General features: G+C 44.4%; 1 protein-coding gene across 1 annotated transcript in view; it reads right to left on the bottom strand.

Moving 5' to 3' along the window:
• Nucleotides 1-6,142: 6,142 nt before the first annotated feature.
• Nucleotides 6,143-22,324, bottom strand: part of LOC146812812 (alpha-2-macroglobulin-like protein 1) — a 761,857-nt gene continuing 745,675 nt past the window's right edge. The window contains exons 35-36 of the mRNA XM_085615204.1: nucleotides 7,863-7,905; nucleotides 6,143-6,268 (exon numbers count right to left, since the gene is read on the bottom strand). Coding sequence (XP_085471330.1) covers nucleotides 6,259-6,268; nucleotides 7,863-7,905 — 53 coding nt within the window. The 3' untranslated portion in view covers nucleotides 6,143-6,258. The remainder of the gene's footprint in view (nucleotides 6,269-7,862; nucleotides 7,906-22,324) is intronic.

Here is a 22,324-nt window from a genome sequence, read left to right as displayed (position 1 = left end):
GTATAAGCCAGTCTCATTGCTATGCCCATTAGCACTTCATGGGACGAGAGACCAATCTTTTGGAACTCCTGAATCATCTGATTTAATTTTAAATACCCGAATCTTGATTTAGGGTTTCAATTGAAGCACATACTATGTACAATAAATCACACAGCCTAACAAACTGACAGGGGTCGATTGACAGCACATGAAGTGATGATTATTCTCCATTGATCCTATATAAATAGGTACTTCCACCTTAACCTACTTAAAAATATGTATATTAGTAATATCTACAACTTGGACTTCTCTTCCCGAGAAGAGTAGGTTTGGAACCTCCACAGAACGAACTGTAGAGCCAGTAGCCCCCATTTCTAATACTCGTAAGGACAAGAGGAAGAGCATCAGACCACCTCAGTGTGGTAGATGTACATACTTATATCTTGGCCAACTTGTTTTTCATGGTGCTATTCATCTCCTTCTCCACACCAGATGATTGAGGACGATAGCTATCATGGGACCTTTGATCAAAATGTAGCACTGTACAAATCAATTTCAAAATTGCATTTTTAAAATGGGAGATACAATATGTCTCAATAGAGGTCAGCAATCCAAACATTGTATTAATTCCCTTAACAAGAGTTTGGCAACTATCAGGCTGTCTGATCTCCGAGTAGGGTAGGCCTCGATTCTTTTAGAGAATAATCAGACAACCATGAGAATGTACTCAAGACCATTGTAAACTGGCATATCTATGAAATCTGTTTGAAGTTTTGAAAATGAGCCTTCAGATTTGCCAGTATGATTCATGAGGACAGTAGTCATCTTACCTTGATTATTTCTCCAACAAATTAAGCATCACTGGTGCAAATCATCCGCAATACTTGAATTTGACCAATATCTATTAAACGTGTGTCATGGCATCTCTCCCTTCATAAGACTGTTTATGGAAATACCTAGCCATACAATTCCACATTGTGTCCGGCGATTCCTATTTATACTCAGAACTAATGTCCACAGTGATTCAAGCACAACAACAATTAAATAATCAGAACTAATGTAAATGTCTTAATAATTCTTTTTGTAACCAAATATTTCCCATTTTCTCTTCTCATTCTCTAGAGCTTTCTCCTGGAGGTCTCTTAATTCATTCATAGAAGTCTGAATTGGATTCTAAAGGAAAAAACATACATTTCCTGTACCTTTCATAACAATTTAATTTGCTCAGTTCCTTTAATCATAATTTGGTCTCACGGTTTATTTTTTCAAGTGCACATTATCTGGCCACCTGGTCTGCATTTTTGTTTTCAAGCATGACCATATGTTTTCCAGTTTTAGGGAATGCACACTTGACTACACCAATTTCTTTTGGCTGCTGTATTGCTTTCAGCAATGAAGGTATATAAGCACTGTCCTGTTGGGAGTTCCAGAGGATGTCATAATACTCCTTTGTGACCACAATTATCAAAGTCATGGACCACTCCAAAACCATATTGCCTGCCTGTATAAATCATCACATTCACATCTTCTGACAGGCAACAAGCTCTTGTCAGTGTGATCATGTCTGCGACTTGTGCTGAAATTTCATATGGTTGATATGATGCTTCAATATTTTCAGATATAGAACCTACTGAATAGGCAGTTTTCAGTGTTCCATGATAGTGTCTTAAACAAGCATCATCAACAAACAGAATCAGATCAGCCATTTCAAGAGGAATTTATTTAATGTCAATCTTGACTTGTTACATAACTCTGAGACGCTGATGCCGATGTTTTCAGACTCATCATCATCCCTCCTGTTTTTGTCTTAGTTAATGTTTGGAACAGGAAGCAGTGTTGCAGAATTAGGAAATTACATCTTTTGATTGAGATATTCTCACCTGCCAGGAAGGCTTGTTCCTATCTGGTCAGACGATTTTGTCTACATTCCTGCTACCAGTGCCCAAATGTATTGCAGAAATGACCAGCAGAACTCTTCTTTAGCGTATTGATATTTTCAGTCATCCCAGAAACCAATCACTACTGTACTTAGCATATTTTAGAATGTTACCTATATTCTTACTTAACCAGTACAACAGGCTCTGTTGAATATGTGAACTGAGATCCGGGTGCAAACCTTTGACAAAAAACGATACAAAACCACAAGCATCTTCTTTCTTGGGATCTTCTACTCCACTGTGTTTCTCAAATATCTGCCAGAGCCTCTCATAATAGGCAGGAACTGACACTTCCAGCTCTTGCGTGGATCTCAAAATCTTTGACTGTTAATTTCCCTCTCCAGCACCTCCTTTTTCAAATGTTCTGTCACTTCTCTATATTTGTCAGCAACAACTTCAGAAGAAGCATTATTAGGTGTAACCCTAGTTCCTCAGATGGCCAAATGGCAGCCTTACACTTGGACCATAAATCACTAGGAACAACAATCTCAAAACAGCGCATTCAAATAAGTCTAAAACAGTTTTTTAAATCGTTGTCAAGCTATGAACATATTTGTACCACCTCTTTGGTTCCTCTTCCAATTTAGGAAAATTTGTCATAGAAGCATAAACATCAACCGTCATCCAAGGCGCATGCACATAGTGGGTCTGCCTTTCACTCCAGAACCGCCTTAAGAGGCCATCCAGGACTTTAACATGCCTCTCACTCCGGAAAGACGTGAAGGGGCTTTCCAGGACACACATCTGCTTCTCACTGCAGAGTCACCTGAAGAGGTCATCCACATATAGGCACTTGTGCATCAGAAATGACAAGGGATGTGGCACAGGAAGGAAATACCACCATATTTTGCCTATGCTTGCCTGCAGTTATTTTATTGATTTTGCCTTTGAAGAAGCACCTAAGTTCTACAAACTGATCACATAGTGTTATAGAGAGGGAATAGGATGGATGTGATGCAGGTTAATTAAAGATACTATGCATTACTTATAGTAATAATTTATTTTAATAAAGACGTGATTATTTCATTGTTGTTGTGCTTGAATCACTGTGGACATTGACATTTGTGAGGTATGTGGGGTAATTGTGCTGAATGGAGAAAGAGGTGATAAAGTCTGAGATTTAATCCGTGAAGCTCTTGTTGTGTCAACGGCAGTCTGTAGAATTTCCAGGAAGTAGAGAGTGGGAAGTGGCAGGAAAATAGAACATAAAACGTAGGGGCTTATTTACAAGCCCCTTGCACCACCGGTGCAACCTGCTGCATGATATTTACAAGCACACGTAAAGCTACCCAGCGAAGCTTTATGTTCATGTAGAAATAATGACAAAACCACACTGAATGCTGCAATGGATGGTTGGCATTAGAGGTAACTTGTTTGTTGTTTGTGTTAATGAAAAAAGAAGAGGATAACAGTACAACTTGAAAGAGCAGGTGATATGAGTAGAAGATACAGCCGTTGTTAATGAGCAGCGTTATGTGGCACTCGATGAGGGTGATATGGTTAAAGGGATTATTGTTGTTTTGAATTGGCCTGATAAGCAGAGTTTATCTGCCAAAGAGTTGGATATTGAAGATGAGATGAGTGATGGTGAAGAGTAAATTGTGGAATGACAGTAGAATTATACCTCTGGAAGATGTAAAAGTAAAGGTATTTACCTTGGCTCATGAAAGACACATGGAAATGGGTTACAGAGTGGCTACAATGTGCTTGAAGAGACCAGACTAAATCAATAAAAAAAACTTCCTTTGTTGTTGAATAAATCTCCAGATCAGCCATGGGTGAAACTGGGACTTGATTTAATGGTGCCTTTTAAGACATTGCTTGCGTTAGAACTATCGTTTTTTGTGTTGTACCCCAGGCGGTATAGGTAGAAGGTGTGAGAGTGATGGGTACTAAGACAGTGGTTCCATAAAGAGTTTGTGTACGACTTTATTCCTTTTAGTGAGTACGATGGATGATGAGGTGCCGCTTGCATCAAAAGAGACTAGGATTTTTCTTGCTGACATGACGTGATTCACTGAACATCTGTTTTGTATCCTCACAAGAATAAGATGTGGTGGAAGGGATGAGCAGGTTGATCAAGGTGGGTGTTCAAATGCATTTGATCAAGATGGTGGCTGTCAACAGCTTTGAGATAAATGCAGTGTGCCTGATGAACTGAATCTAACACACCAACTGGAGTAGCTCTCTTGAGTTGCTGAAAGGGTGCAGGTGTCAATTTTCTCAGTTTTGGCTGTGTGGTATCAAAAGAAGGTAAGAGGTTTGTAAGAACTGAATTGCAAGTTGAATTTGCTGTGAAAAATTCGTACCCCAAGAAGTATAGCGTGGTGGCTCATGTTTGGAACAGAAGTAATTGGCTTAGGGTCAAATTGCGTCTGTGTCCATGGGTGAGAAGAAGTTTTGTAAACTTCTGAGAATTTTAGAACTGACTCTGAGAAGGAATGTTTTAGAGAATGAGGAGGGGTGGAGAATGCCTTCTGTGATAGAGGAAGATCGGGAGAGAAATTACGAGAATGTGGAAAGAAACTTGATGGTTGACCGAGAGAATGCTGAGAAATATCCCAATGATCTCAGGGTCAACCAATAAATCACCAGGGTTAAAAGGAAAAATATGAAATTTAAAGACTATGTACAGTGAGCTTGATTTTGGCAGTTGTCTTTAATTGAACTGTGCATGCCAAATATGTAAAGTTAGATTATTTTCCTGGTGTGCTTTCCTCTAAACTTCTGTGGAAAAATGTGTAATTGTATTTCCCTGTAGGTGAAGATGAGTTCAGTCTCTTTGTGGGGTTTTTCAGTGTTTCTAGTGTATCTCCTGCACGCCTTATCATGCATGCAAACCCCTCCTGACAAACACCATGCAGCTCACCTAGAGACCCTCATCTCTAGCAATGACTTTTCCATATCTAACCTTTTAGACCTGGAGACCTAAATCAAACTCAAAGAAGTTTTTGAAGCATCTCATTTATTTAGCAAAGCAGCAGAAATCTCAAAGTCCCAATTATAAATATTTTCAATCCATAACCTTCTACAAAGAAAACATATTCAATTTATTAAACTGATTTTTATTTGCAGCTGAGCACCAATGTCCTGTGGGTATGCCTATCCCATACACTGCCTCAAGTCCATCTAGTCGATCTCCTTTTCGTGCCATCCATTTCTTTATATGCCCTTCTGACATCCTTTAAACGTATTAACCACTCTCAAAAACTACATATCAGTTTCTTCATATAAGGTGCTGCTTCCACGTGGATCTGTCATGATGGTCGGTCCTCCTAATTTTTAATTTTTTTGTTCATTTAGTCTTGGGCAGTTGATACAAAGTCATTCATCTGGAGAGCAGATCTTCAGTGGAGCAAGTCACTATGAACAATATGTTTTTAAATACAGTTAACAGGAGAACTGTTTGGTGGCCTGTTCTGAGGTGTGATTTCCTCAAGGAGACTGACAAACTGGATACTAGTGACAGTCTAGTGTGGAAACTGGTGGTGGGGGGAGGAAAGACAATGATCAGGGGGAGGCAAAATCAGTGGATGAAGGCATATGTCTGATCTTGCTGGGCCCTCAGCTGGAGTTTTCAGTTCAAGTCTGGAGGCCTCATCGAGAGCATTGCGCCCAGTCATAGATGCCACAATGGGCTCTTCCAGAGCCCAATCTAGAGTGTTGAGCCAGGTTCTGGGGCCAGGTTCAGAAGGATAAAGTAAGATTGGAGACAGCCTAGGGATGGATGCCAGAATGTTGCAAGGTTTAGACTCCAAGTCTACAGTGGAGAGTCTTAAGGAATAAATATTGTCAGGCCAGAAGGGGAGGACGGTCAGAAATAATTCTGATGGCCAAAAAGCAGTAGAAGCTGCATTCATCATTGGGCAAAGGTATCTTCTAACTAAGGAGATTAGAGTGAGCTCAGCAGAGAAGCAAGGATCCACTTCTTGACAGAGATAGGAAAGTTAGAGACCGCCACTTTCTCTGTCATGGAGGGATGTAAGGGTTCACAATCTAACAGCAGAGAGGCAATGCTAAGGAAAGAGGTTAGGCAAATAGAGCAGCCATGGTGTAGCTGTTGACCTTTCGTGAGCAGAGATTATGAGGACAGATGTTTTCTCATCCTCTTGCTCTATCTCCCATGACCCTCAAGCCTCTGGTCACTAGCAAATCTCCCAACTCCCTGTTTACAAATCCTGTAAAGAAATAGTCCACTTGTAGAAGTAGGTCCACGTCCTGTTGATCCTGGTGACCAGAAGGCTCTCTCAGTTTTAGCAGAAGCTGGCAAAGAGATGCAGAGACTGGTGACAGCCGAAAAGGCGCTAAGTGGGTGGTTCTTCTAGGTTGCATCTATTCTTCTTTATGGCGAACTGGAAGAAAGCAGAGAATATAAGAAATACACTGTGGTGAATATTTATGAAGAAGGAGAGAAAGTAATGAAGTAAAAATAAAAATGAGTGAATGCGCAAGGCAGAAAAGACGTTAATCATAAAAAGAAAGATCGAAAGTGTGAACAAGAGAACATAAGAGAAAAAGGAAGATAGAAAAATACAAAGAAGGAAAAAGGCAAATGAAAAAGAAAAGAAAGGATAAAGGAAAGAGATGTGAGAATCCGCAAGAAGAGTGAATGAGAGGAAGAAAGTAGACCAAAAAAGGAAAAATATTTAGATGGAAAGAACAAAATACAAACCATTTCAGGAAAAATGACAGAACGACTAGGGAAAAAGAATATAAATGAACAAAAGACAGAGGAGAGAGTTAACAATCAAAGGAAGAAATATGAGAAAAAGAATAACACAAAGAAAAACAGAAAGTAAAAAGTTAAGAATAGAATGAGGAGACAGATAAAGAATAAAAAAGAAAGCTTAAGAAAGGAAAGAAGACAAATGAGAGAAGCAATAGAAGAGTGAAAGTAAAACATTGGAAAAATATTACAAAAAAGACAATATAAGCACATGAGAAAAATTAAAGCCATAAGAGGCAAAGAGAGCAAAAGGCACAACAAGAAAGAGCAAACTTGACCTTAAGTGTCTACCACAGAACTGACCCACCTTCTTACTTTCTTATTTTCCGAATATCATTAGTTTTTCCTCACAGTCCCTCTTCCATTTTGATCTTCATATTTCTCCTCATCCTTTTTCTTTTTTCTTTTTTTTCTCTCCTTATGTGTCTTTCTTTATTTTTTTCCACTTCTACCAGTATCCCCTTCTCTTCTATATCCTATTCTGATTTAGTTTATATATCTTTCTCTTTGTCATTTTTTTTTATTGTTTTAACACTCTATTAGCTTTCTATGGCTTTCGTACTATTTCTCTCCTTTAATTCTAACTTTCCCTCCCCCCTTTTGTTTCTTTATTCCACACTGATTTCTTTCTTTCGATGTATTTTTGGTTTTATTTTATGTTTCTTATTATTTTCACCATTCCTGAGAAATATACTAAGTCGCTTGTTCTGGGTTGTCTATACATTGGGTCCGCCGAGTTAAACCTCGGATAACGAATGGGACACTGATGCTGGCCGGATGAGGGGTTCTGGGTTCTGAGGTGAGTTTTTGGTACACCGCAATTCACTGAGGGCCTGGGTTCCTGCGCATAGTTCTGCGCATAAGCAGAATCCCTGCAACAATACTACTTTTGCACTTCTGATCCCATTATCCTTTGCTCATTACTTCCTTTCTCTCGCCTGCCTACCCTTTCTCCACCCTCGCGAATTCCTTCCTTCCCCTTTCATTTTCATCCATTTTCTGCTGTTCCTTCTATCATCCTTACATCTCTTCCCCTTGCTTTCTCTGTTTTCGCACCTCCTCCTTTTTCTCTCCCACGCCCCCTCGTCTCCTGCCTTCCTACTACCATTCCTTTCTTCCTTCCCATCATCATCATCCCTCTGTCTCCTCTCGTCTATTTTCCTCCTCCAACTGAGTCCCTTTCTTTGGCTCCGGGTATCAGGCGGGAAGTGGAAACTTACATTTTGGAGCAGGGGGCTGAGTATTCCACGACAGCGTTTTCCTCTGCATCAAAAACAAAATATAATGATTATGATTGGACAAGTGCATACGTGCCTGTTCGGTCACTGATCTCTCTAATAACTATTTCACTCTCCAAAAGAAAGTTATGCCTATTTAACCACGCGTTGCCAAAGGTAATAGGCCTCGCCTTGCAAGCTTGTGCGATAGTCCTATTTTACAATAAAAAGAAAACATCATACTTTGAAAACCTGGCAGCCATATTCTTGCAATAAAAACTGTGAAATATGTAATACAACAGTGCGGGTGCTTCCTAGCAGGCAGGTGTCCTTTGAACAGGTGTACGGAAACCCTTTTCAACTTTACCCCACAGCAGAGGAAAATATGATTCTAATTCGAACACAGGAAAGATACTATTGGCTTTGAATTACTGTAACGCGAAGACATCATTTAAGTACAAAAGGAGCATTAAAAAATAAACAAGCCATGGCAAAGCCAATAGGTCTGGCTTTTAGGGGCTAAAGAATAAAAAACACAAACACAAGTTTGCACAAATGCTGTGGTAGTGATGGTGGTAGAAATGGTGATGATGCTAAACGTAGTGGTAATGAAGGTGGTAAACAGAGGGAGCCTCTCACTACATGTCAATACGGACAATGGGCCTCATTTACAAACTTCTGATGAATGGCACCCAGCATGCCTTCTGGCTGCGCTGCCGTGCATCAAAAGAAAAGGTCAGGAATGCGCTGTATCTACAGATAAGGTACATTTCTGTCATTCTCCCCGGCGCACAAACAGCAGTCATGCTCCAGCGCAGACAGACACCCTTGTGTCATTTTGCAAGGGTTTCTGTGCTGAGGGGATGATTGTTTTTGTGCAGAAAGGAACACCTTCCTGCACAAAAACAATCACTGAAGGCATTTTCCTCTTTCTGTGAAAAGAAAAAGGAAAAACGAGGAGAAATAAAAGTATTTCCCATCATTGCGCCACTGTTGTCTGGCAGTGTCTATGGACATACTCTTAGGGGCATATTTACAAGGCAATTGCACCAGTGGAACGTCACTTTTTCCGACCTTCCAGTGGGTCAATGCCCTGCATCATATTTTCAAAGCGGCAATAAGCCTCTTTCCGTGGCTTAATGCTGCCTGTAAATATGGGCCTCCTCGCTGCAGTTTTCTGTGGCAAAGGGGCGTGCAATGGGTGTTGCTCTGGGTGTTCCACTGCAACACCCATTGACTTTTGACACTGCCCCCGTTTTCCAAGGATCTGTAAATCTGAGGCATCGCCAACAACTAACACCACTGAATAGCAGGCGTTTGGTTGGTGCAATGAGAAATACTTTTATTTCTCCTTGTTTTTTATTTATCTATGTGTGATGCATTCCGCAGTGCACGTAGAAAGAGTGAAATGCCATTCAGGATTGATTATGTGCAGGAAGGTGTCCCTTCCTGCACAAAGACAATAATTAAATAATGACTACTTGCTACTTCTCTGTGTGCTGCAAAATGCAGCCCTCTTAGAAGTAGCAAATCTCCATTATTGACTGTTTATGTGCAGGAAGGAACACCTGCAGTCAACCATGTCTTTGATATAAACGGTGAGCAGGCACACAAGATAAGGCTGGCTGCAGCTGGTCAGTTAAGGGATGTAAAACCTACACCATTCAGGTCACCAGTTTCGACTATTTAATGGCACATGATGTGGTACTCACACTCTATCATCTGGAGATGTATTGTCTCTGTTTTCAGAATAGGCAGCTGTTCTCTTTTGACTAGATATGGGGTTGACTGAAGTTTGTTTACTAGGGCTGTGGAATACAGTCCCATTAATGTCCCGAGGGCGATGGGAACACTGATGTTGACACAGGACCTGAGCTTGCCTTACTGTTTGTATCTTACCGGCAGGGGAGCCACGCAACAGAGCCTGATATCCGACTGTCCAGTCACTCAGGGAACACAGGGGGATTCAGGCCCATTGAGGAGATGGCTGGGGAAACCGAAGCTGAAATTCCTTTCTTAATAATTAAAAATGTTCACACTTATTTTGAATGCCATTATTCTAGTTTTCTCTTGTGATTATTTCAATGCAGTGCAAATAGTTATTTTCACTGTTTTAAAAAAAAGTACTCTAATCAGGAATATACCTTTTTGTCTATGTCCCAACTGTATAGAAATTGGGTGTACACATTTCTTTTTACTGAGCACTTCTACAACGGTAAGCCTTGATTGAGGTATCGTCTACCTAAGCATGAGCCAAGGACACCTTGCGGAACAAATACGTGGTGAGCCTCTAGCCATTGCACCTATGGCTTCACCTAGAAGGTGTGGAGTCCAGCACCCTCCGGGGGTTCCTCATGATTCCTCCATGTCCACCTGCTTTGAAGCCTCAGACCAGGCTACCTCAGCCTGGCTTTCCTGGTAGACCCACTGTGTGTGCTCGGTGAGTAGAACTGGTTGGATCTGAGGTGGCTACCTGTTAATGCCCGGTTACTCACCGGTAATCTTCATTACTCCGAGTCCAGGTCTTCCCGTTGCATTCCCGAGCCCGTTCCTCCTCCTTGGATTTTTCTGCCTCTGGTGATTGTGTTGTGTTTTCTTTCTTATCAGTGTCTTTGGTATTCTCAGGCAGTCCTAATGATGTGCTTCCCCCCTTTATGCATGCTGGGTAGGCAGCGCCTTATTGGGAGATGCAGGTGAACTGCTCACGCATCAGGAATGTAACAGGAAGACAAACAAGGAGGTGATTTTAATCCAGGACTGGCTGGCCATTGCTAAGGTCACTAAATGTGGCAAACTAAGCATGTAAAGTCCACCATCCTTCCCTCGCCCTATTGGATGCTCCTGCCCTGGATAGCCGTATCATAATGTAAAATCGATAACCTGCCGAATATTCACCTGCTGTTCAATCCATGCTATTCCTCTCATCACCAAAATCCAAGAATACAGAGACCTTGGATTACCCTCTTCTGTCTCATGCCACACAAGAAGGATAGGCCTGCTCCATTCATCATGTTATAACATGTTAAAATAAGTTTGTATAGAGCTCCAGTGGCAATATAGTTAATGGGAAGTGAGAGAGAGGGGTGCATTTGGCTGCAGTGAAGCAAGGAGAGGCCAGATGTATGACTGTTTTTTGCGGTCAAAAACGTGAAATCAGCCCATTCGCGACTGTAAAAAAAGAGTGTTGGTATGTACAAACACTATTTTGCGAGTCAGTGACTCACAAAATAGCGTTTGCGAGTCACTATTAGGAAGGGGCGTGCCGAGGGCATCCCTTCCTAATAGCGAGTCAGAATGGTATGTACCATTGTTTTGGGACCGCGTTTGCGGTTGCAAAACACTGACAGTTTACCACCTATTTCAATTAGGTGGTAAGCCACTCGCAATGGGAAGGGGTCCCTAGGGGACCCCTTCTCCTTTGTGAATGGATTTCGATAATATTTCTTAAAAGCAGGCAGAGGTATGTACTCTTAAAAAATTAAACAGAAACGTTTGATTTTGTCTTTCGTAAATGCATCCCGTTTAGCTTTAAGAAAATGGGCGGCATTAAAAAAAAACTCCTTTATTGAAAAAGTGCTCACAGACATGGTGGTCTGCTGACGCCAGCAGGCCACCATCCCCGCGAGTGCTGGCCATTCCCAATGGGTCGCTAATTGCGACCTGCTTCATGAATATTAATAAGGCAGGTCATTTGTGACCCAATTAGGAATCGCACACAGTGTCTCAGACACTTTTGTACATTCCATTTTGCGAAATGCAATTTGCGACTCGCAAATCGTTGCAATTTGCGACTTGCAAAATGGAAGGGTTGTGCATCTGACCCGACATATGCTAGATGTGCAGTGATTGGAAGAGACACACCTGGTGTGTAGGGATTTGAGAAGAAAAAAGTGGAGAAGTGGTTGTACGCAACGCAGTGGCCTTGCAGTGATTGGGGAGCCTTGCTATGCCTGCAGTGTAGAGGGAGAAAAACCTGGGCAAACAGTTTTATTTTTTCCTTTGATCACACTGAGTTGTTGGAGGGAGAGTAAGTTTGCTTGTGATTCGTGAACATTTTCAACAGTTCTGCACTATGGCAGCCAGGATGACTACCCCCCTCCAGGTCTTTAGGGACACTGTTCCCAGTCCTTGACCTTGTGTGATAGCCTAATGCATTCTGGATGTTGTGGTCTTGCTTTCCATCCAAAGAACTAATTAGAGTAACACACCTGAAATGAATGATTCGTACGTGAAAAGTTCAGGACTGGAGACCTGGGGTGAGGTGGTCACCCTAATGGCAGCCTCCTTCATCTTCATCAAACGATGTGAAACACAAACTTCACTTAGATGAAATAAGCGCTAAAATGTGTAAAAGTGCTAAGCAACTTTAGGAGCCAGGATGTGAAGGTGTGTTAGTGCAGATTGTGAAGCTGGTCATTAAATTGCACTGGTGACTGGTGAGTTATGAATGCTTAAACGTATTTACTGTACATTCACCAACTCAGCGCTGAGCCTTTCCTCCCGCTTTTGTACAATAGGTGGCGTATAACGCAACACACCTTGGCTCACCCTGCTGGCGCTATTGTAGCTCAGAGGGTTCTGTAAACGCCAATTTGTTAGAGTACATATTAGCAGAATCTAGTTCTACTTCAGTAAATGTCGTTTCGCAATCCACACTTTCTCGTTTTCCCCTGTCTACTGTGCCTATTCACCATTTCATTTTTTCTATGCCTGGCCAGAAATGTATTATTTTATTCGCTATCTTCTTGCCTCTCTTTGCATGACACCTTTCCTTTTGTCCTTCCTCCCTTCCACTCTTCTTTTGATCTAATGTCTTCACCCTGCCCCCCCCCCAAACTTCCTTGGCCAAAAACCCCTCTTTTTCATAATAAAGCATTGCCAAGAATCAAAATAAAGCCATACAGCTGGCCACAATAAAGAAAAGTGGCATGGCATGCATTACATATCCCAACATGGAAAGACATGAGAAAGAAAAGAAAGCAGTGGACAGGCCCTTTACAGCTGTTTCTGTTCTGGCAATTAAGTATATTGCCCCATCCTCCAGTGGCCGAGTTCTCTCAGTTTGCCAGTTTTAGAGAAGCCCTATAGGTGGTGTAATATGAGTCCTATACAATAGGTTTTATAAACAATCTTTGGAAGAGTTAAGATCTCTGGCCTTGGCAAGCATGCACTGTTTTTGTATTTTATGCAACAGAAATGAAAAGCTTAAAAGAAAAACATAGTTATAAAGAAGAGATTGGCTAAGAATCCCTGGCACTGCAGTGAACTACTTTGTGGGTGGATGTGCACATGTAAATAAAATAAAATGGCACCTCTAACAGTGCAAGAGAGTCAGTGGCTAAAGTGGGCTGACCGCTGCCCCATGCTGTATGCGGTAGTGGGTAGAAGCAAAATATGAATGACAAGATAACAAACCAATCGATGAAGAGGGCTGACTCAAAGCCTCTTAATGTATGTTTTTTATTTATGATTTTTCATTTAATACATGAAGCTGGCAAGACAGCTAAAGCTGTCTCTGGGTCACATCTAAATATATACATGATGAAGAAGCAGCCACAGCAACTGATGGCTACATACTCTACAGGAGCTGCACTGTCAGTTCGCTGATGGGAAATAATCAATCTGCGAAAGGAGCTTTGTGTTTTGAAGCCACTGTTTCTGTTATTTGTCATCGAGATCGATGCATGTTGATCCAGAGTCTGAAGCAAAGCAGTCCCTGGGCAGATGAGAGAGACCCAGGCGGTGAGACACAAACCTCCAGCAGCAGAGCGCACTTCCAAGGATGTGACATGCTGCAATGTTCAATAACAGGTCAAGTGCATTCGGTGAATCAAGAGAGCACTGTGTGATGTGGGCGATAAGTGCAGTATTATTAACATGAGGCACATCATTTATGCAAGTGGCGTGAGTGATGTTGATGTGAGAGGTGTGAATGAGGGAAGCAGGGCTAGCAATGTGAGTGTAGTAACCAATGTACCATCAAATGAGTGATGTGACTGGTGTCAGTGGAGATAATGGTGTGATTAGAGTGAGGGAAGTGATGAAAATGGTGTAACCGGTATGAATGCAATGAGTGAAGTAAGTGGTGTGAGTGACGGTGCAATAAGTGAGCAGTGTGTCATGCGGGAGGCATGAGTGATGAAAGAGGTATGAATGATGTGAATGGTATGAGTGATGTGAGTGATTTCAAGGGTATTAGGGAAGTGAGCGCTGTACATTGTGTACATAGTTACAGGTGTGCCTGATGTTAATAATAAATAGTAAATGTGATCTGAGAAGAGTGAGTGACAGAAGTGGCATGACTGCCATGGGGTTTTGAGTAGTGTAAGTGATGTGAGTGACGACTGGTGTGACTTATGTGAATGATGTGAGTGGTGTAAGTAATGTTAGTGACATTACTGGTGCAAGTTATGTGAGTGGTGTCAATTATGAGTCATATGTGAATGATATAGCTGGTGTGAGTTATTAGAGTGATGTGGATTCTGTAAGCACAGTAGTTAACATTACAAATGTTATTGTGAGTGATATAGACTGTGTGATATGAGTAATATGGGTTCAGTGAGTGTTGTAATTTGGGCAAGTGGTGTGTATGATGTTAGTATGGTTAATTAACTTGTGATGTAATTGATGCAAGTGTTTGTGGTTGGTGTTAGTTTGGGTGGTGTGCAGGAAGCAAGTGTTGTCAGAGAAATGAGTGGGATAATCTGTGTGAGTGGTGTTATTGTGAGTGGTTTAAGCTGCTGTGTGAGTTGTGTAGTGTGGTTTTAGTGTCAATGGTGTGGATTATATAAGCAGAGTAGGCTATGGGATAGTAAGAGTGGTGTGTGTGTGTGTGTTACCAGTGATATAACTGTGTGAGTGAAGTGCAGAATGTGACCAGTGTGATTTGTGTTACCATGAGTGAAATGACTGGTATAGGCTGTGCATGATGTGGGTGATATGGGTTGTGTGAGTGGTGTAAGCTGCATTAGTGTTGTGTGAGGTCGGTGGTGTTTAAGAAGTGACTGATGCAACTGATGTGAATGGTATAAGCTGTGTAATGTGTGTGGGCGACATGAGTCTTGTGAAAGTTTTTGTGCAAGTGATGATTGGTTTAAGCTCTTTGAGTTGTGTGTGCACAGCGAGTGTTGTGATTGGTGTTAGTGTGATTGATATAAACTGTCAGTGGTATGAATGGTGTGAGTGGTATAAGCTGTGTTAGTGGTGTGAGCGACAAGTGTTGTGACTGGTGGTAATGCAAATGATGTAATTGGTATATATGGTGTGATGTGTTTGCAATGTGACTGGTGTGATTATTGTTAATGTGAGTGATGAGAGTGATATATGCTGTGTGAATGGTGAGAATGATGTAAGCATGGTGGGCAATGTAGTTAGCGTTTATTGTCAGTGGAATAACATTTGTGAGTGAGGTACTGTTGGGTACTGTTGGACTTGATCTTCTCTCAATAGTCACTCACAAACCTTTTACCTTCAACCCTCCTATTTGCACTGAATTCGTTTTTGTTGGCCTTAAGACTTTGCACACTGCACCACTGCTAACCAGTGCTAAAGTGCTTGTGCTCACTCCCTAAACCATGGTAAAATTGGCTTACAAATCATTGGCATATTTGATTTAAATATAAGTCCATAATAAAGTGGATATCATATATCTAGGGCCTGTAAAATAAATGCTATCAGTGCAGCACTTATTGTGCCATCCACTTAAGTAGCTCCTGAAAACATGCCCCATGTATGCTATTGAAGCCTGAATGTGGTTGTGCTGCCAAATTGTCTTGGCTATAAAACCCCTTTTGCCAGGCATTAAACTCCATTTTTGCATATATGTCAACCCTCAAGTAGGTCCTAGGTTGCCCATAGGGCAGGATGCATTGTAACTAAAAGGCTGGACATGTCTGTTTAAGTTTTACATGTCCTGCTTGTGAAAAACTCCGAATTAGTTTTTCACTATTGTGAGGCTTACCTCTCCCATAGGATAACATTGGGTTGCCTTATTAAATGTAATACGTTGCTAACATTTAAATGGGAACAGTTAAACCCTCTTTGATGGTAAAGTCAGATTCTCAGTTACTATTTCGTAAATGACACTTTTAGAAATTTGGCATTTTCCTGCCCTAGTTATTTGGTGCCTGCAGCCTGTTCCTGGGTCACATGACTGGGTGTATTCAGCCACACATTAGAGGTATTATTTGTGCCTGGATAGGCCATCACTGGCAGGATGGGGGGGTGGAGCTGGACACAGCCCCACTTGCGACTGAATAGGCTGCGCGCTGCCTCCACGCAAAGGACTTGTCACCATTGCATTGTTCATGCAGCTAGCTTAGAGCCAGGGCAGGGGAGGTAGGCCATTTCAAGCAGTTTAAAGGGAATTCTCTAGGAACTTCTACTTCAAAGAAGGCATCAGGTGTAAAAATAGGACCCTCAGACCCACCCTTCAGTTCACTTTCTGGACCTGTGGAATGACTCTCAGAGGATTGCCTGCTGCTGTGGCCTTTTGTGTACTTCAGAAGACAACTTTTCTGCACTATAGGTGTTAGAAATGGGATTTCTGGTTGGCTAGGGCTTGCGCCAAAGCCAGGCAGAAACCACCACTCTAAGTCAGGGCTGGGGAGTTACACGCCAAAGATAACCCCTGCTCACCCCCTTGGTAGCTTGGCACCAGCAGTCAGGCTTATCCTAGAGGCAATGTGTAAAGCGTTTGCGCGAGCACCCAGCAACAACACCCAAGGCCCACCACAAAAGAAACTCCACACAAGGTTATATATAAAAATAGCCTTTGTATTATACCAAATCACATTAGATAATATTCACACAATTTACACTGTGCCAACTGGCACTGGCAGAATTTACAGGGGACTATTTACACAAGACTCGGCCACATGGACCACTGTCAGAATTAGCACAAATCACCAATTGTAAATGTAGACATGTAGAACAAATAATAAATGTAGCGCACAACCAGTAACCACTGGTAAAAGGTAAGTACACATTCTACGCAATCCTAAACACCTTAGGCATATATCCCGCAGGGAACCATGAACTCACTAGCATAACCTATACTAGGAAAACAGTCTCCTACGCATAGACACAGTTAGGAAAAAAATAGCATAACGGCAATGCACATTTCGCAAGAGTACACAGGTAGAAATAACCATGTACCCTAGGTGAGGGCACAACACAGAAAACCTGTCCCCGAGGCTAACTTGGCCTCTCAGGGGGCTCAAACGCCCTTTGTCCAAAATGTCAGGGCTGGGCTGCGCAGGCAGCCAAGGCAGAAGGCGCAAAGGATCAGGCCTAAACGATGCAACTGCCCACTACTTGCTGGGCAGCTGTGAGAGTTAACAATGAGGCAGGGGCCCTTAATGGCCCGTGGAAGCAATGCGTAAAACGTTGGAGCCACACATGGCTCTAGAAATAACCAGGTCCCATGGAGCCCACTAGCTCCCGAAGTACTCAGGCCGTCATAAGGAAGAAGACCGGGCCCTCTTGCACGGTGGAGCCACACGGGACTCTGAAAATAAATATGCACAGCGTCAGAGCCTCACGGGGCTCTGTGAACAACTAGGCCCCCTTCGTTGGAGCCACGTAGGCTCTCGAGATCCACTAGGCCCCCTTTGTTGGAGCCACGTAGGCTCTCGAAATCAACTAGGCCCCCAAGTCGCTGGCCCCTTTGTTAAAGAGAGACGGGCCTCGTTGGAGCGGCCCGCTGCCAAGTGGGGCTGCTCGGGAATGAATGCGGACAGGAACAAAAGATAACCAATCGGGCCTCGGTTTGGGGCGACCCGCAACAGCGGGGTCGCTCCGGCACGTCTCGGTCGTTGGAGCAGCCCTCTGTCAGGCGGGGCTGCTCAGGAGGGAGGCACCGGAGTGGTGCCTCGATTTGGCTTCCCCCCAGCCGGCTTCACTTACCGGCTCTTCCTGGCGGGGACTCCGCTTCACCCGGTCCCTCTTCTGGGACCGGGACTTTACGGGTGAACTGGCGAGGCTCCAGGCAGTGTCGCGGGGAGGCGGGGTGGGCTCCCGCCCTCCGCACCCGCAGCCACGCTTCTCAGTCTCTCCTCGGGTCGCGCTGAGGCTGCCGCAGCCGGACTTCCACTTCCGTCTCGCGGCCCGCCTCCTGAGGGTTGTCTGACTTCCGGGATAGGCCGGGTCGCGGCGGTGAATCCTTTACTGGGAAGGCAATACGGGGTAGGCTCCCGTCCTGAGGCGACAACGCGGGGTGGGCACCCGCTATTCAATAAATCCAATACGAGGCGAAAACACGGGTTGGGCACCCGTTTGATAAATGGCAATTGCGGGGGAATCCCTACGGTGGGACTCCCTCGGTAGATGAGGCAGCTCAGTGCTGCAGAGCCCACGTGCTCCTTGGAGAAGAAAAGCGCTCCGCACCAAAAATGAAGTGCTTTCAAGGCGCTAGGATGGAGAGTCCCCTAAAGTCCAGGGAAAGTCTTTCAGGAGGCAGGGGGCAAGGGCTGGGCCCAGGGGCCAGCTCACAGGGCCCTCCAGGCAGGGAGGCAGTCCCTAGTGGCGGTCTCTCCTGGCGCCCAGCAGCAGCAGCAGGCCCCCCCTTCAATTAGGATCAGAAGAAGAACATTTTACATGGGATCACAGCCCCTTTTTATACACAGGTTTCCTTTGTCTCCAAGGTACAGGGAAGGGGCGAACCAGATGCAACTGGTTCCTGAGCACTTTGCTTTGCTAAACCCCTCTCCCTATTCACAGGACAGGCTAGGGACATCAGTCGCACCACAGGGGGCGGAGCCAGCATTGTGTGGGGAAAGCCCAGCCCTATTCAGGTCCCAGATGAACTCCTCCCACCCATCTGGATGTAAATCTACCTATTCACCACTGGGGCAGACCCATCCTGACTCCTGGAGCCAGACACACCAGCCAATCACAAGCCAAACAGTCACCTCACATTTATTACATAGACATGCCAGCTTCTAGAAGTGGCACTTCTACACTAGACACAGTAACGCCGCACACATCATCGCGCAGCATTCACTCTCACGAGTTCGCACATACCAATCTCGACCCTGCACTCCCTACGCATCAGGAACTACCATGGACACACACATTCCCCATGCATTCCTATGGGAGGGCAGGTCAGTCTCATTCAATGTAACACAGAGCGCACGCACTTTACACGGGGACACCGTGCTAAAGTGCCTAGGGGTCTAAAACCACTAACACTCCATAGGGAAAAAGCTAGGATAATTGCAAAAAGTTTAGGGGTGAACCTGCCAGAAGGGCCAAGTCCAACAGTAGGAAAGTAGGATCTGGTTACCCCATCTTTTCGCTTGATGTGATGCTGTTTTTGACTAGTATGACTGGGATCCTGCTAATTAGGACCACAGTCTTTCTTCTTTCTCCCTAAAATGTTGTGTAAGTACCTAGGTATAATCCCAGATTGGATACTGGGGTACCCTTGTCAGTCCCTAGTATATGGTGCCCATGTACCCAGGGCATAGGTACCCCAGAGGACTCCCATGGGCTGAAACATGCATTATGACACCCATGAGAGACCATACAATATGGAACTACAGGCCTGCCATTGCAGCCTGTGTAAGTTGGTGCATGTACCACCTACTAAAGATATAGGTTTACTATATCTAAGGGTCACTGCACTTAAAAACTATAAGTCAACCCTATAGCTGGCCTTTACAATCCTGAGAGCAGGGTGCTTAGTTCATGAGCAGGACACCCCTGCAGCCTTCGGAGTCTATTCTCCCGGGTTGTCAGTGAAGCAGCCATATACTGTATAGAGAGGCACCACGTAATTACCCGATGACCATCTCGAAAACAGCTGCAACGAATCCAATTATGTTTGGTATCAAACATGTTGGAATCATTAACCCCACACCATAAATGGTGTGGGAGGTATGATTCCAAGCACTGGAAGAGCCCTCCGTTTTGTTCTCAGTGATCCTGGTACCAGCCTGCTAGACCTGGACAGCACAAAATGGTTGCTGCCAACCAGAGACACATTTCTACCCTCCTGCTGCTGAGCCAAGCTTGAGCAGAGGACAGTAGAACAATAGACATCCTGTCACAGGGAGGTGTGACCTCCTCCCAGACGGGATTTAGTGTATTAGGGATGGGCGAGTACGCTTGCCAGCGCCAGAAAGTCTGTATGAGGGGCACATTGGTGTCCATATGCAAAGTCCAGTTCAAATCAGTCCTGGGAGCCATTGGCTCCCTTTCTGGCATGAAACTGGACAAAGGACTTGGGAGTAACCTCCCTCCTGTCCAGAGCCTCCCATGGGAGGGTCCCCTGAATCATCCCAACCCTTTCTCTAGGGTTACTTAAGGGCTTACCTGGGTGTAGGTTGTTAGATTTGCCGTGGGATAAGATTCAGATCAGACACCACTGCACTTCTACTGTCTGGGCACTCTGTTTGGGCCTGACTTTGTCTCCCTTCCAGTCTGCTTCATCGTCTCTGCCAGGGCATCATACAGGAACCTTCCAAGGCCTCTGAAGCATCAAAGACAACTGAAGTAATCTCCCTTGGAGTGAAGGAGTCCCTCCCCTGCATTTTGCAGGCACCGCAACTAAGTCGACCGGTCTGCAGATCCTGAGCTCCTCCGGACTCTGTGGGCTCTGCAATACAGGTGGTGGTTTTCACAGCTCCTGAGGCCTACTCTACCTTCTCACCAAGTTTGAGGCCAGTATCAATTGTGGCGGTTGCAATAACCGAACCCCTATGTACCACGTCCAACTTGCAGATGCAAAGGCCTTTTGGTTTCCTTGTAAGAAGATCTTTGGGCTCCTAGTACCCTCAACCTTGAGCACCTCCAGTGACCAGAATCTTCAGCCACACCGCATTGTGTGCATCGTGGCCTACATCATTTAGTGAGCTGCTTGAGGTCCTCTTGCGACTCCAGTGCCTGTGACTGTGAGTCCACTTGAGGGTCACACTAGTTTCTTTTGGGCTCTCCTGATTGCTTGGGGCCTGCCCTGACTCCCCTGCTTTCAGTGGGTTCCCTGGACCTTGCTGGTCCCAACGTTGCTCCTTCTTTGATTCCTGCATTGGTTGCATTTGCCAAGGCTTGTTGGTTCTTCCGCCAGACAGCGACCCCTCAGCACTCGACCTCCTTCTTGGGACAGCTCATGCATGGCTCCTGGTATTCCTCAGCAGTGCCTGGTCCTCACAGCTGCAGAGTCAAGGTCCTCGTCATCTTCTCTGAAGCACCCGACATCGGTGGACATTTGTCTTCCAAGTCTCCTAGTCACCCCTGAGTGACATAGATGCTGTCCCCTCTGCTTTCAGGTACTCCTCTTGAAGAATCCATGTTTGGATCCCCACAGACACTTTCTCCTCGTCCAGCAGTGGCACTTTCCTGAAGTGCTTCATTGGGTTCGACGGTGGTTTCTGACACCACGTTACACGACTTTCCTGGTGTAGGTAACGTGGGTACTAGGGAATCCACCGGTGGGGTGGCTCTCCATCCTTCTGTCTTACAAGGGGTTCTTCCAGGGTCCAATAGGAAGGGTCATTAATTTTTAAAAATCCAGCCGCGACTTGCACATAGACTTGTACAGAGCAAGCGGTCCTGTTTACTCACGGAACATGCTCTCCGTGGGGTCACTACCTACTTACCTTGGGTGGTTCCGTGGGTCCCCAGTAATTCTACGTCCTCTCGACATTGTCCTGACACAAGTCGTGGTTCTTTTTTTTTTTTTTTTGTTTGAAACCGTTTATTGCAATCTCAAGAATATACAAGTATGGGCCTACAACCTTCCGGTGACAGGAGCATATGACATACGTTCAAAAACACTTGGCGTTGCAGAGAAGCAAAATCAGGAGGTATCAACGTCGTGGGCCACATCACTCTGACCCTACAATACGGTTTCATTTTATACAAACAACACGAAAAACCACACCCGCAAGGCAACCCGCAATCGAAAGTAACAGCACGTGCTCCCCGAATGGGGGATCCCAGCCATCCACAGGAGTCTAAAGAGGGGAAGGGGAACAGATCGAGGACTGGGGGAACCCTGTGCCCGGGCCTGGGGAGAGGAGTCAGCTAAGGGGACGGGGCTGGTGAGGCAGCCGGTAGCAGTGGTGGCGCGCAGATATCCCCGCGGTAGGCGTTCCAGGGGCCCCATACCCTCACCCATGTCCCAGGCTTACCCCTCGCCACATACACCACCTTTTCTCGGAACATGCACCAATCCATGTGTTCTTTCCAGGCCGACACCGCCGGGGGCCTCTGCAAGTCGTGGTTCTTATACCACTATATTTATTTATGGTTTGTTCCCTCACTATGGCCCTCTTTTTATTTTGTGCTATTTTTTGCTAAAATATTGTGTGTATTGTGTTTATCTCCATGTGGGAGATACTTGAACATACCACAGAGTATTCTATAATAAATAAAAAAAATTATAAATACTTGGTGTGGTTCTTTTCCACTTAATCTATACTATAAGATTGCATTCTGGTAAAACAAGCTGATTTACACTCCTT

Source organism: Triturus cristatus, chromosome 7 (assembly GCF_964204655.1).
Source record: "Triturus cristatus chromosome 7, aTriCri1.1, whole genome shotgun sequence".
Lineage (NCBI taxonomy): Eukaryota > Metazoa > Chordata > Amphibia > Caudata > Salamandridae > Triturus > Triturus cristatus.
This window is presented reverse-complemented; position numbering and strand designations above follow the sequence as displayed.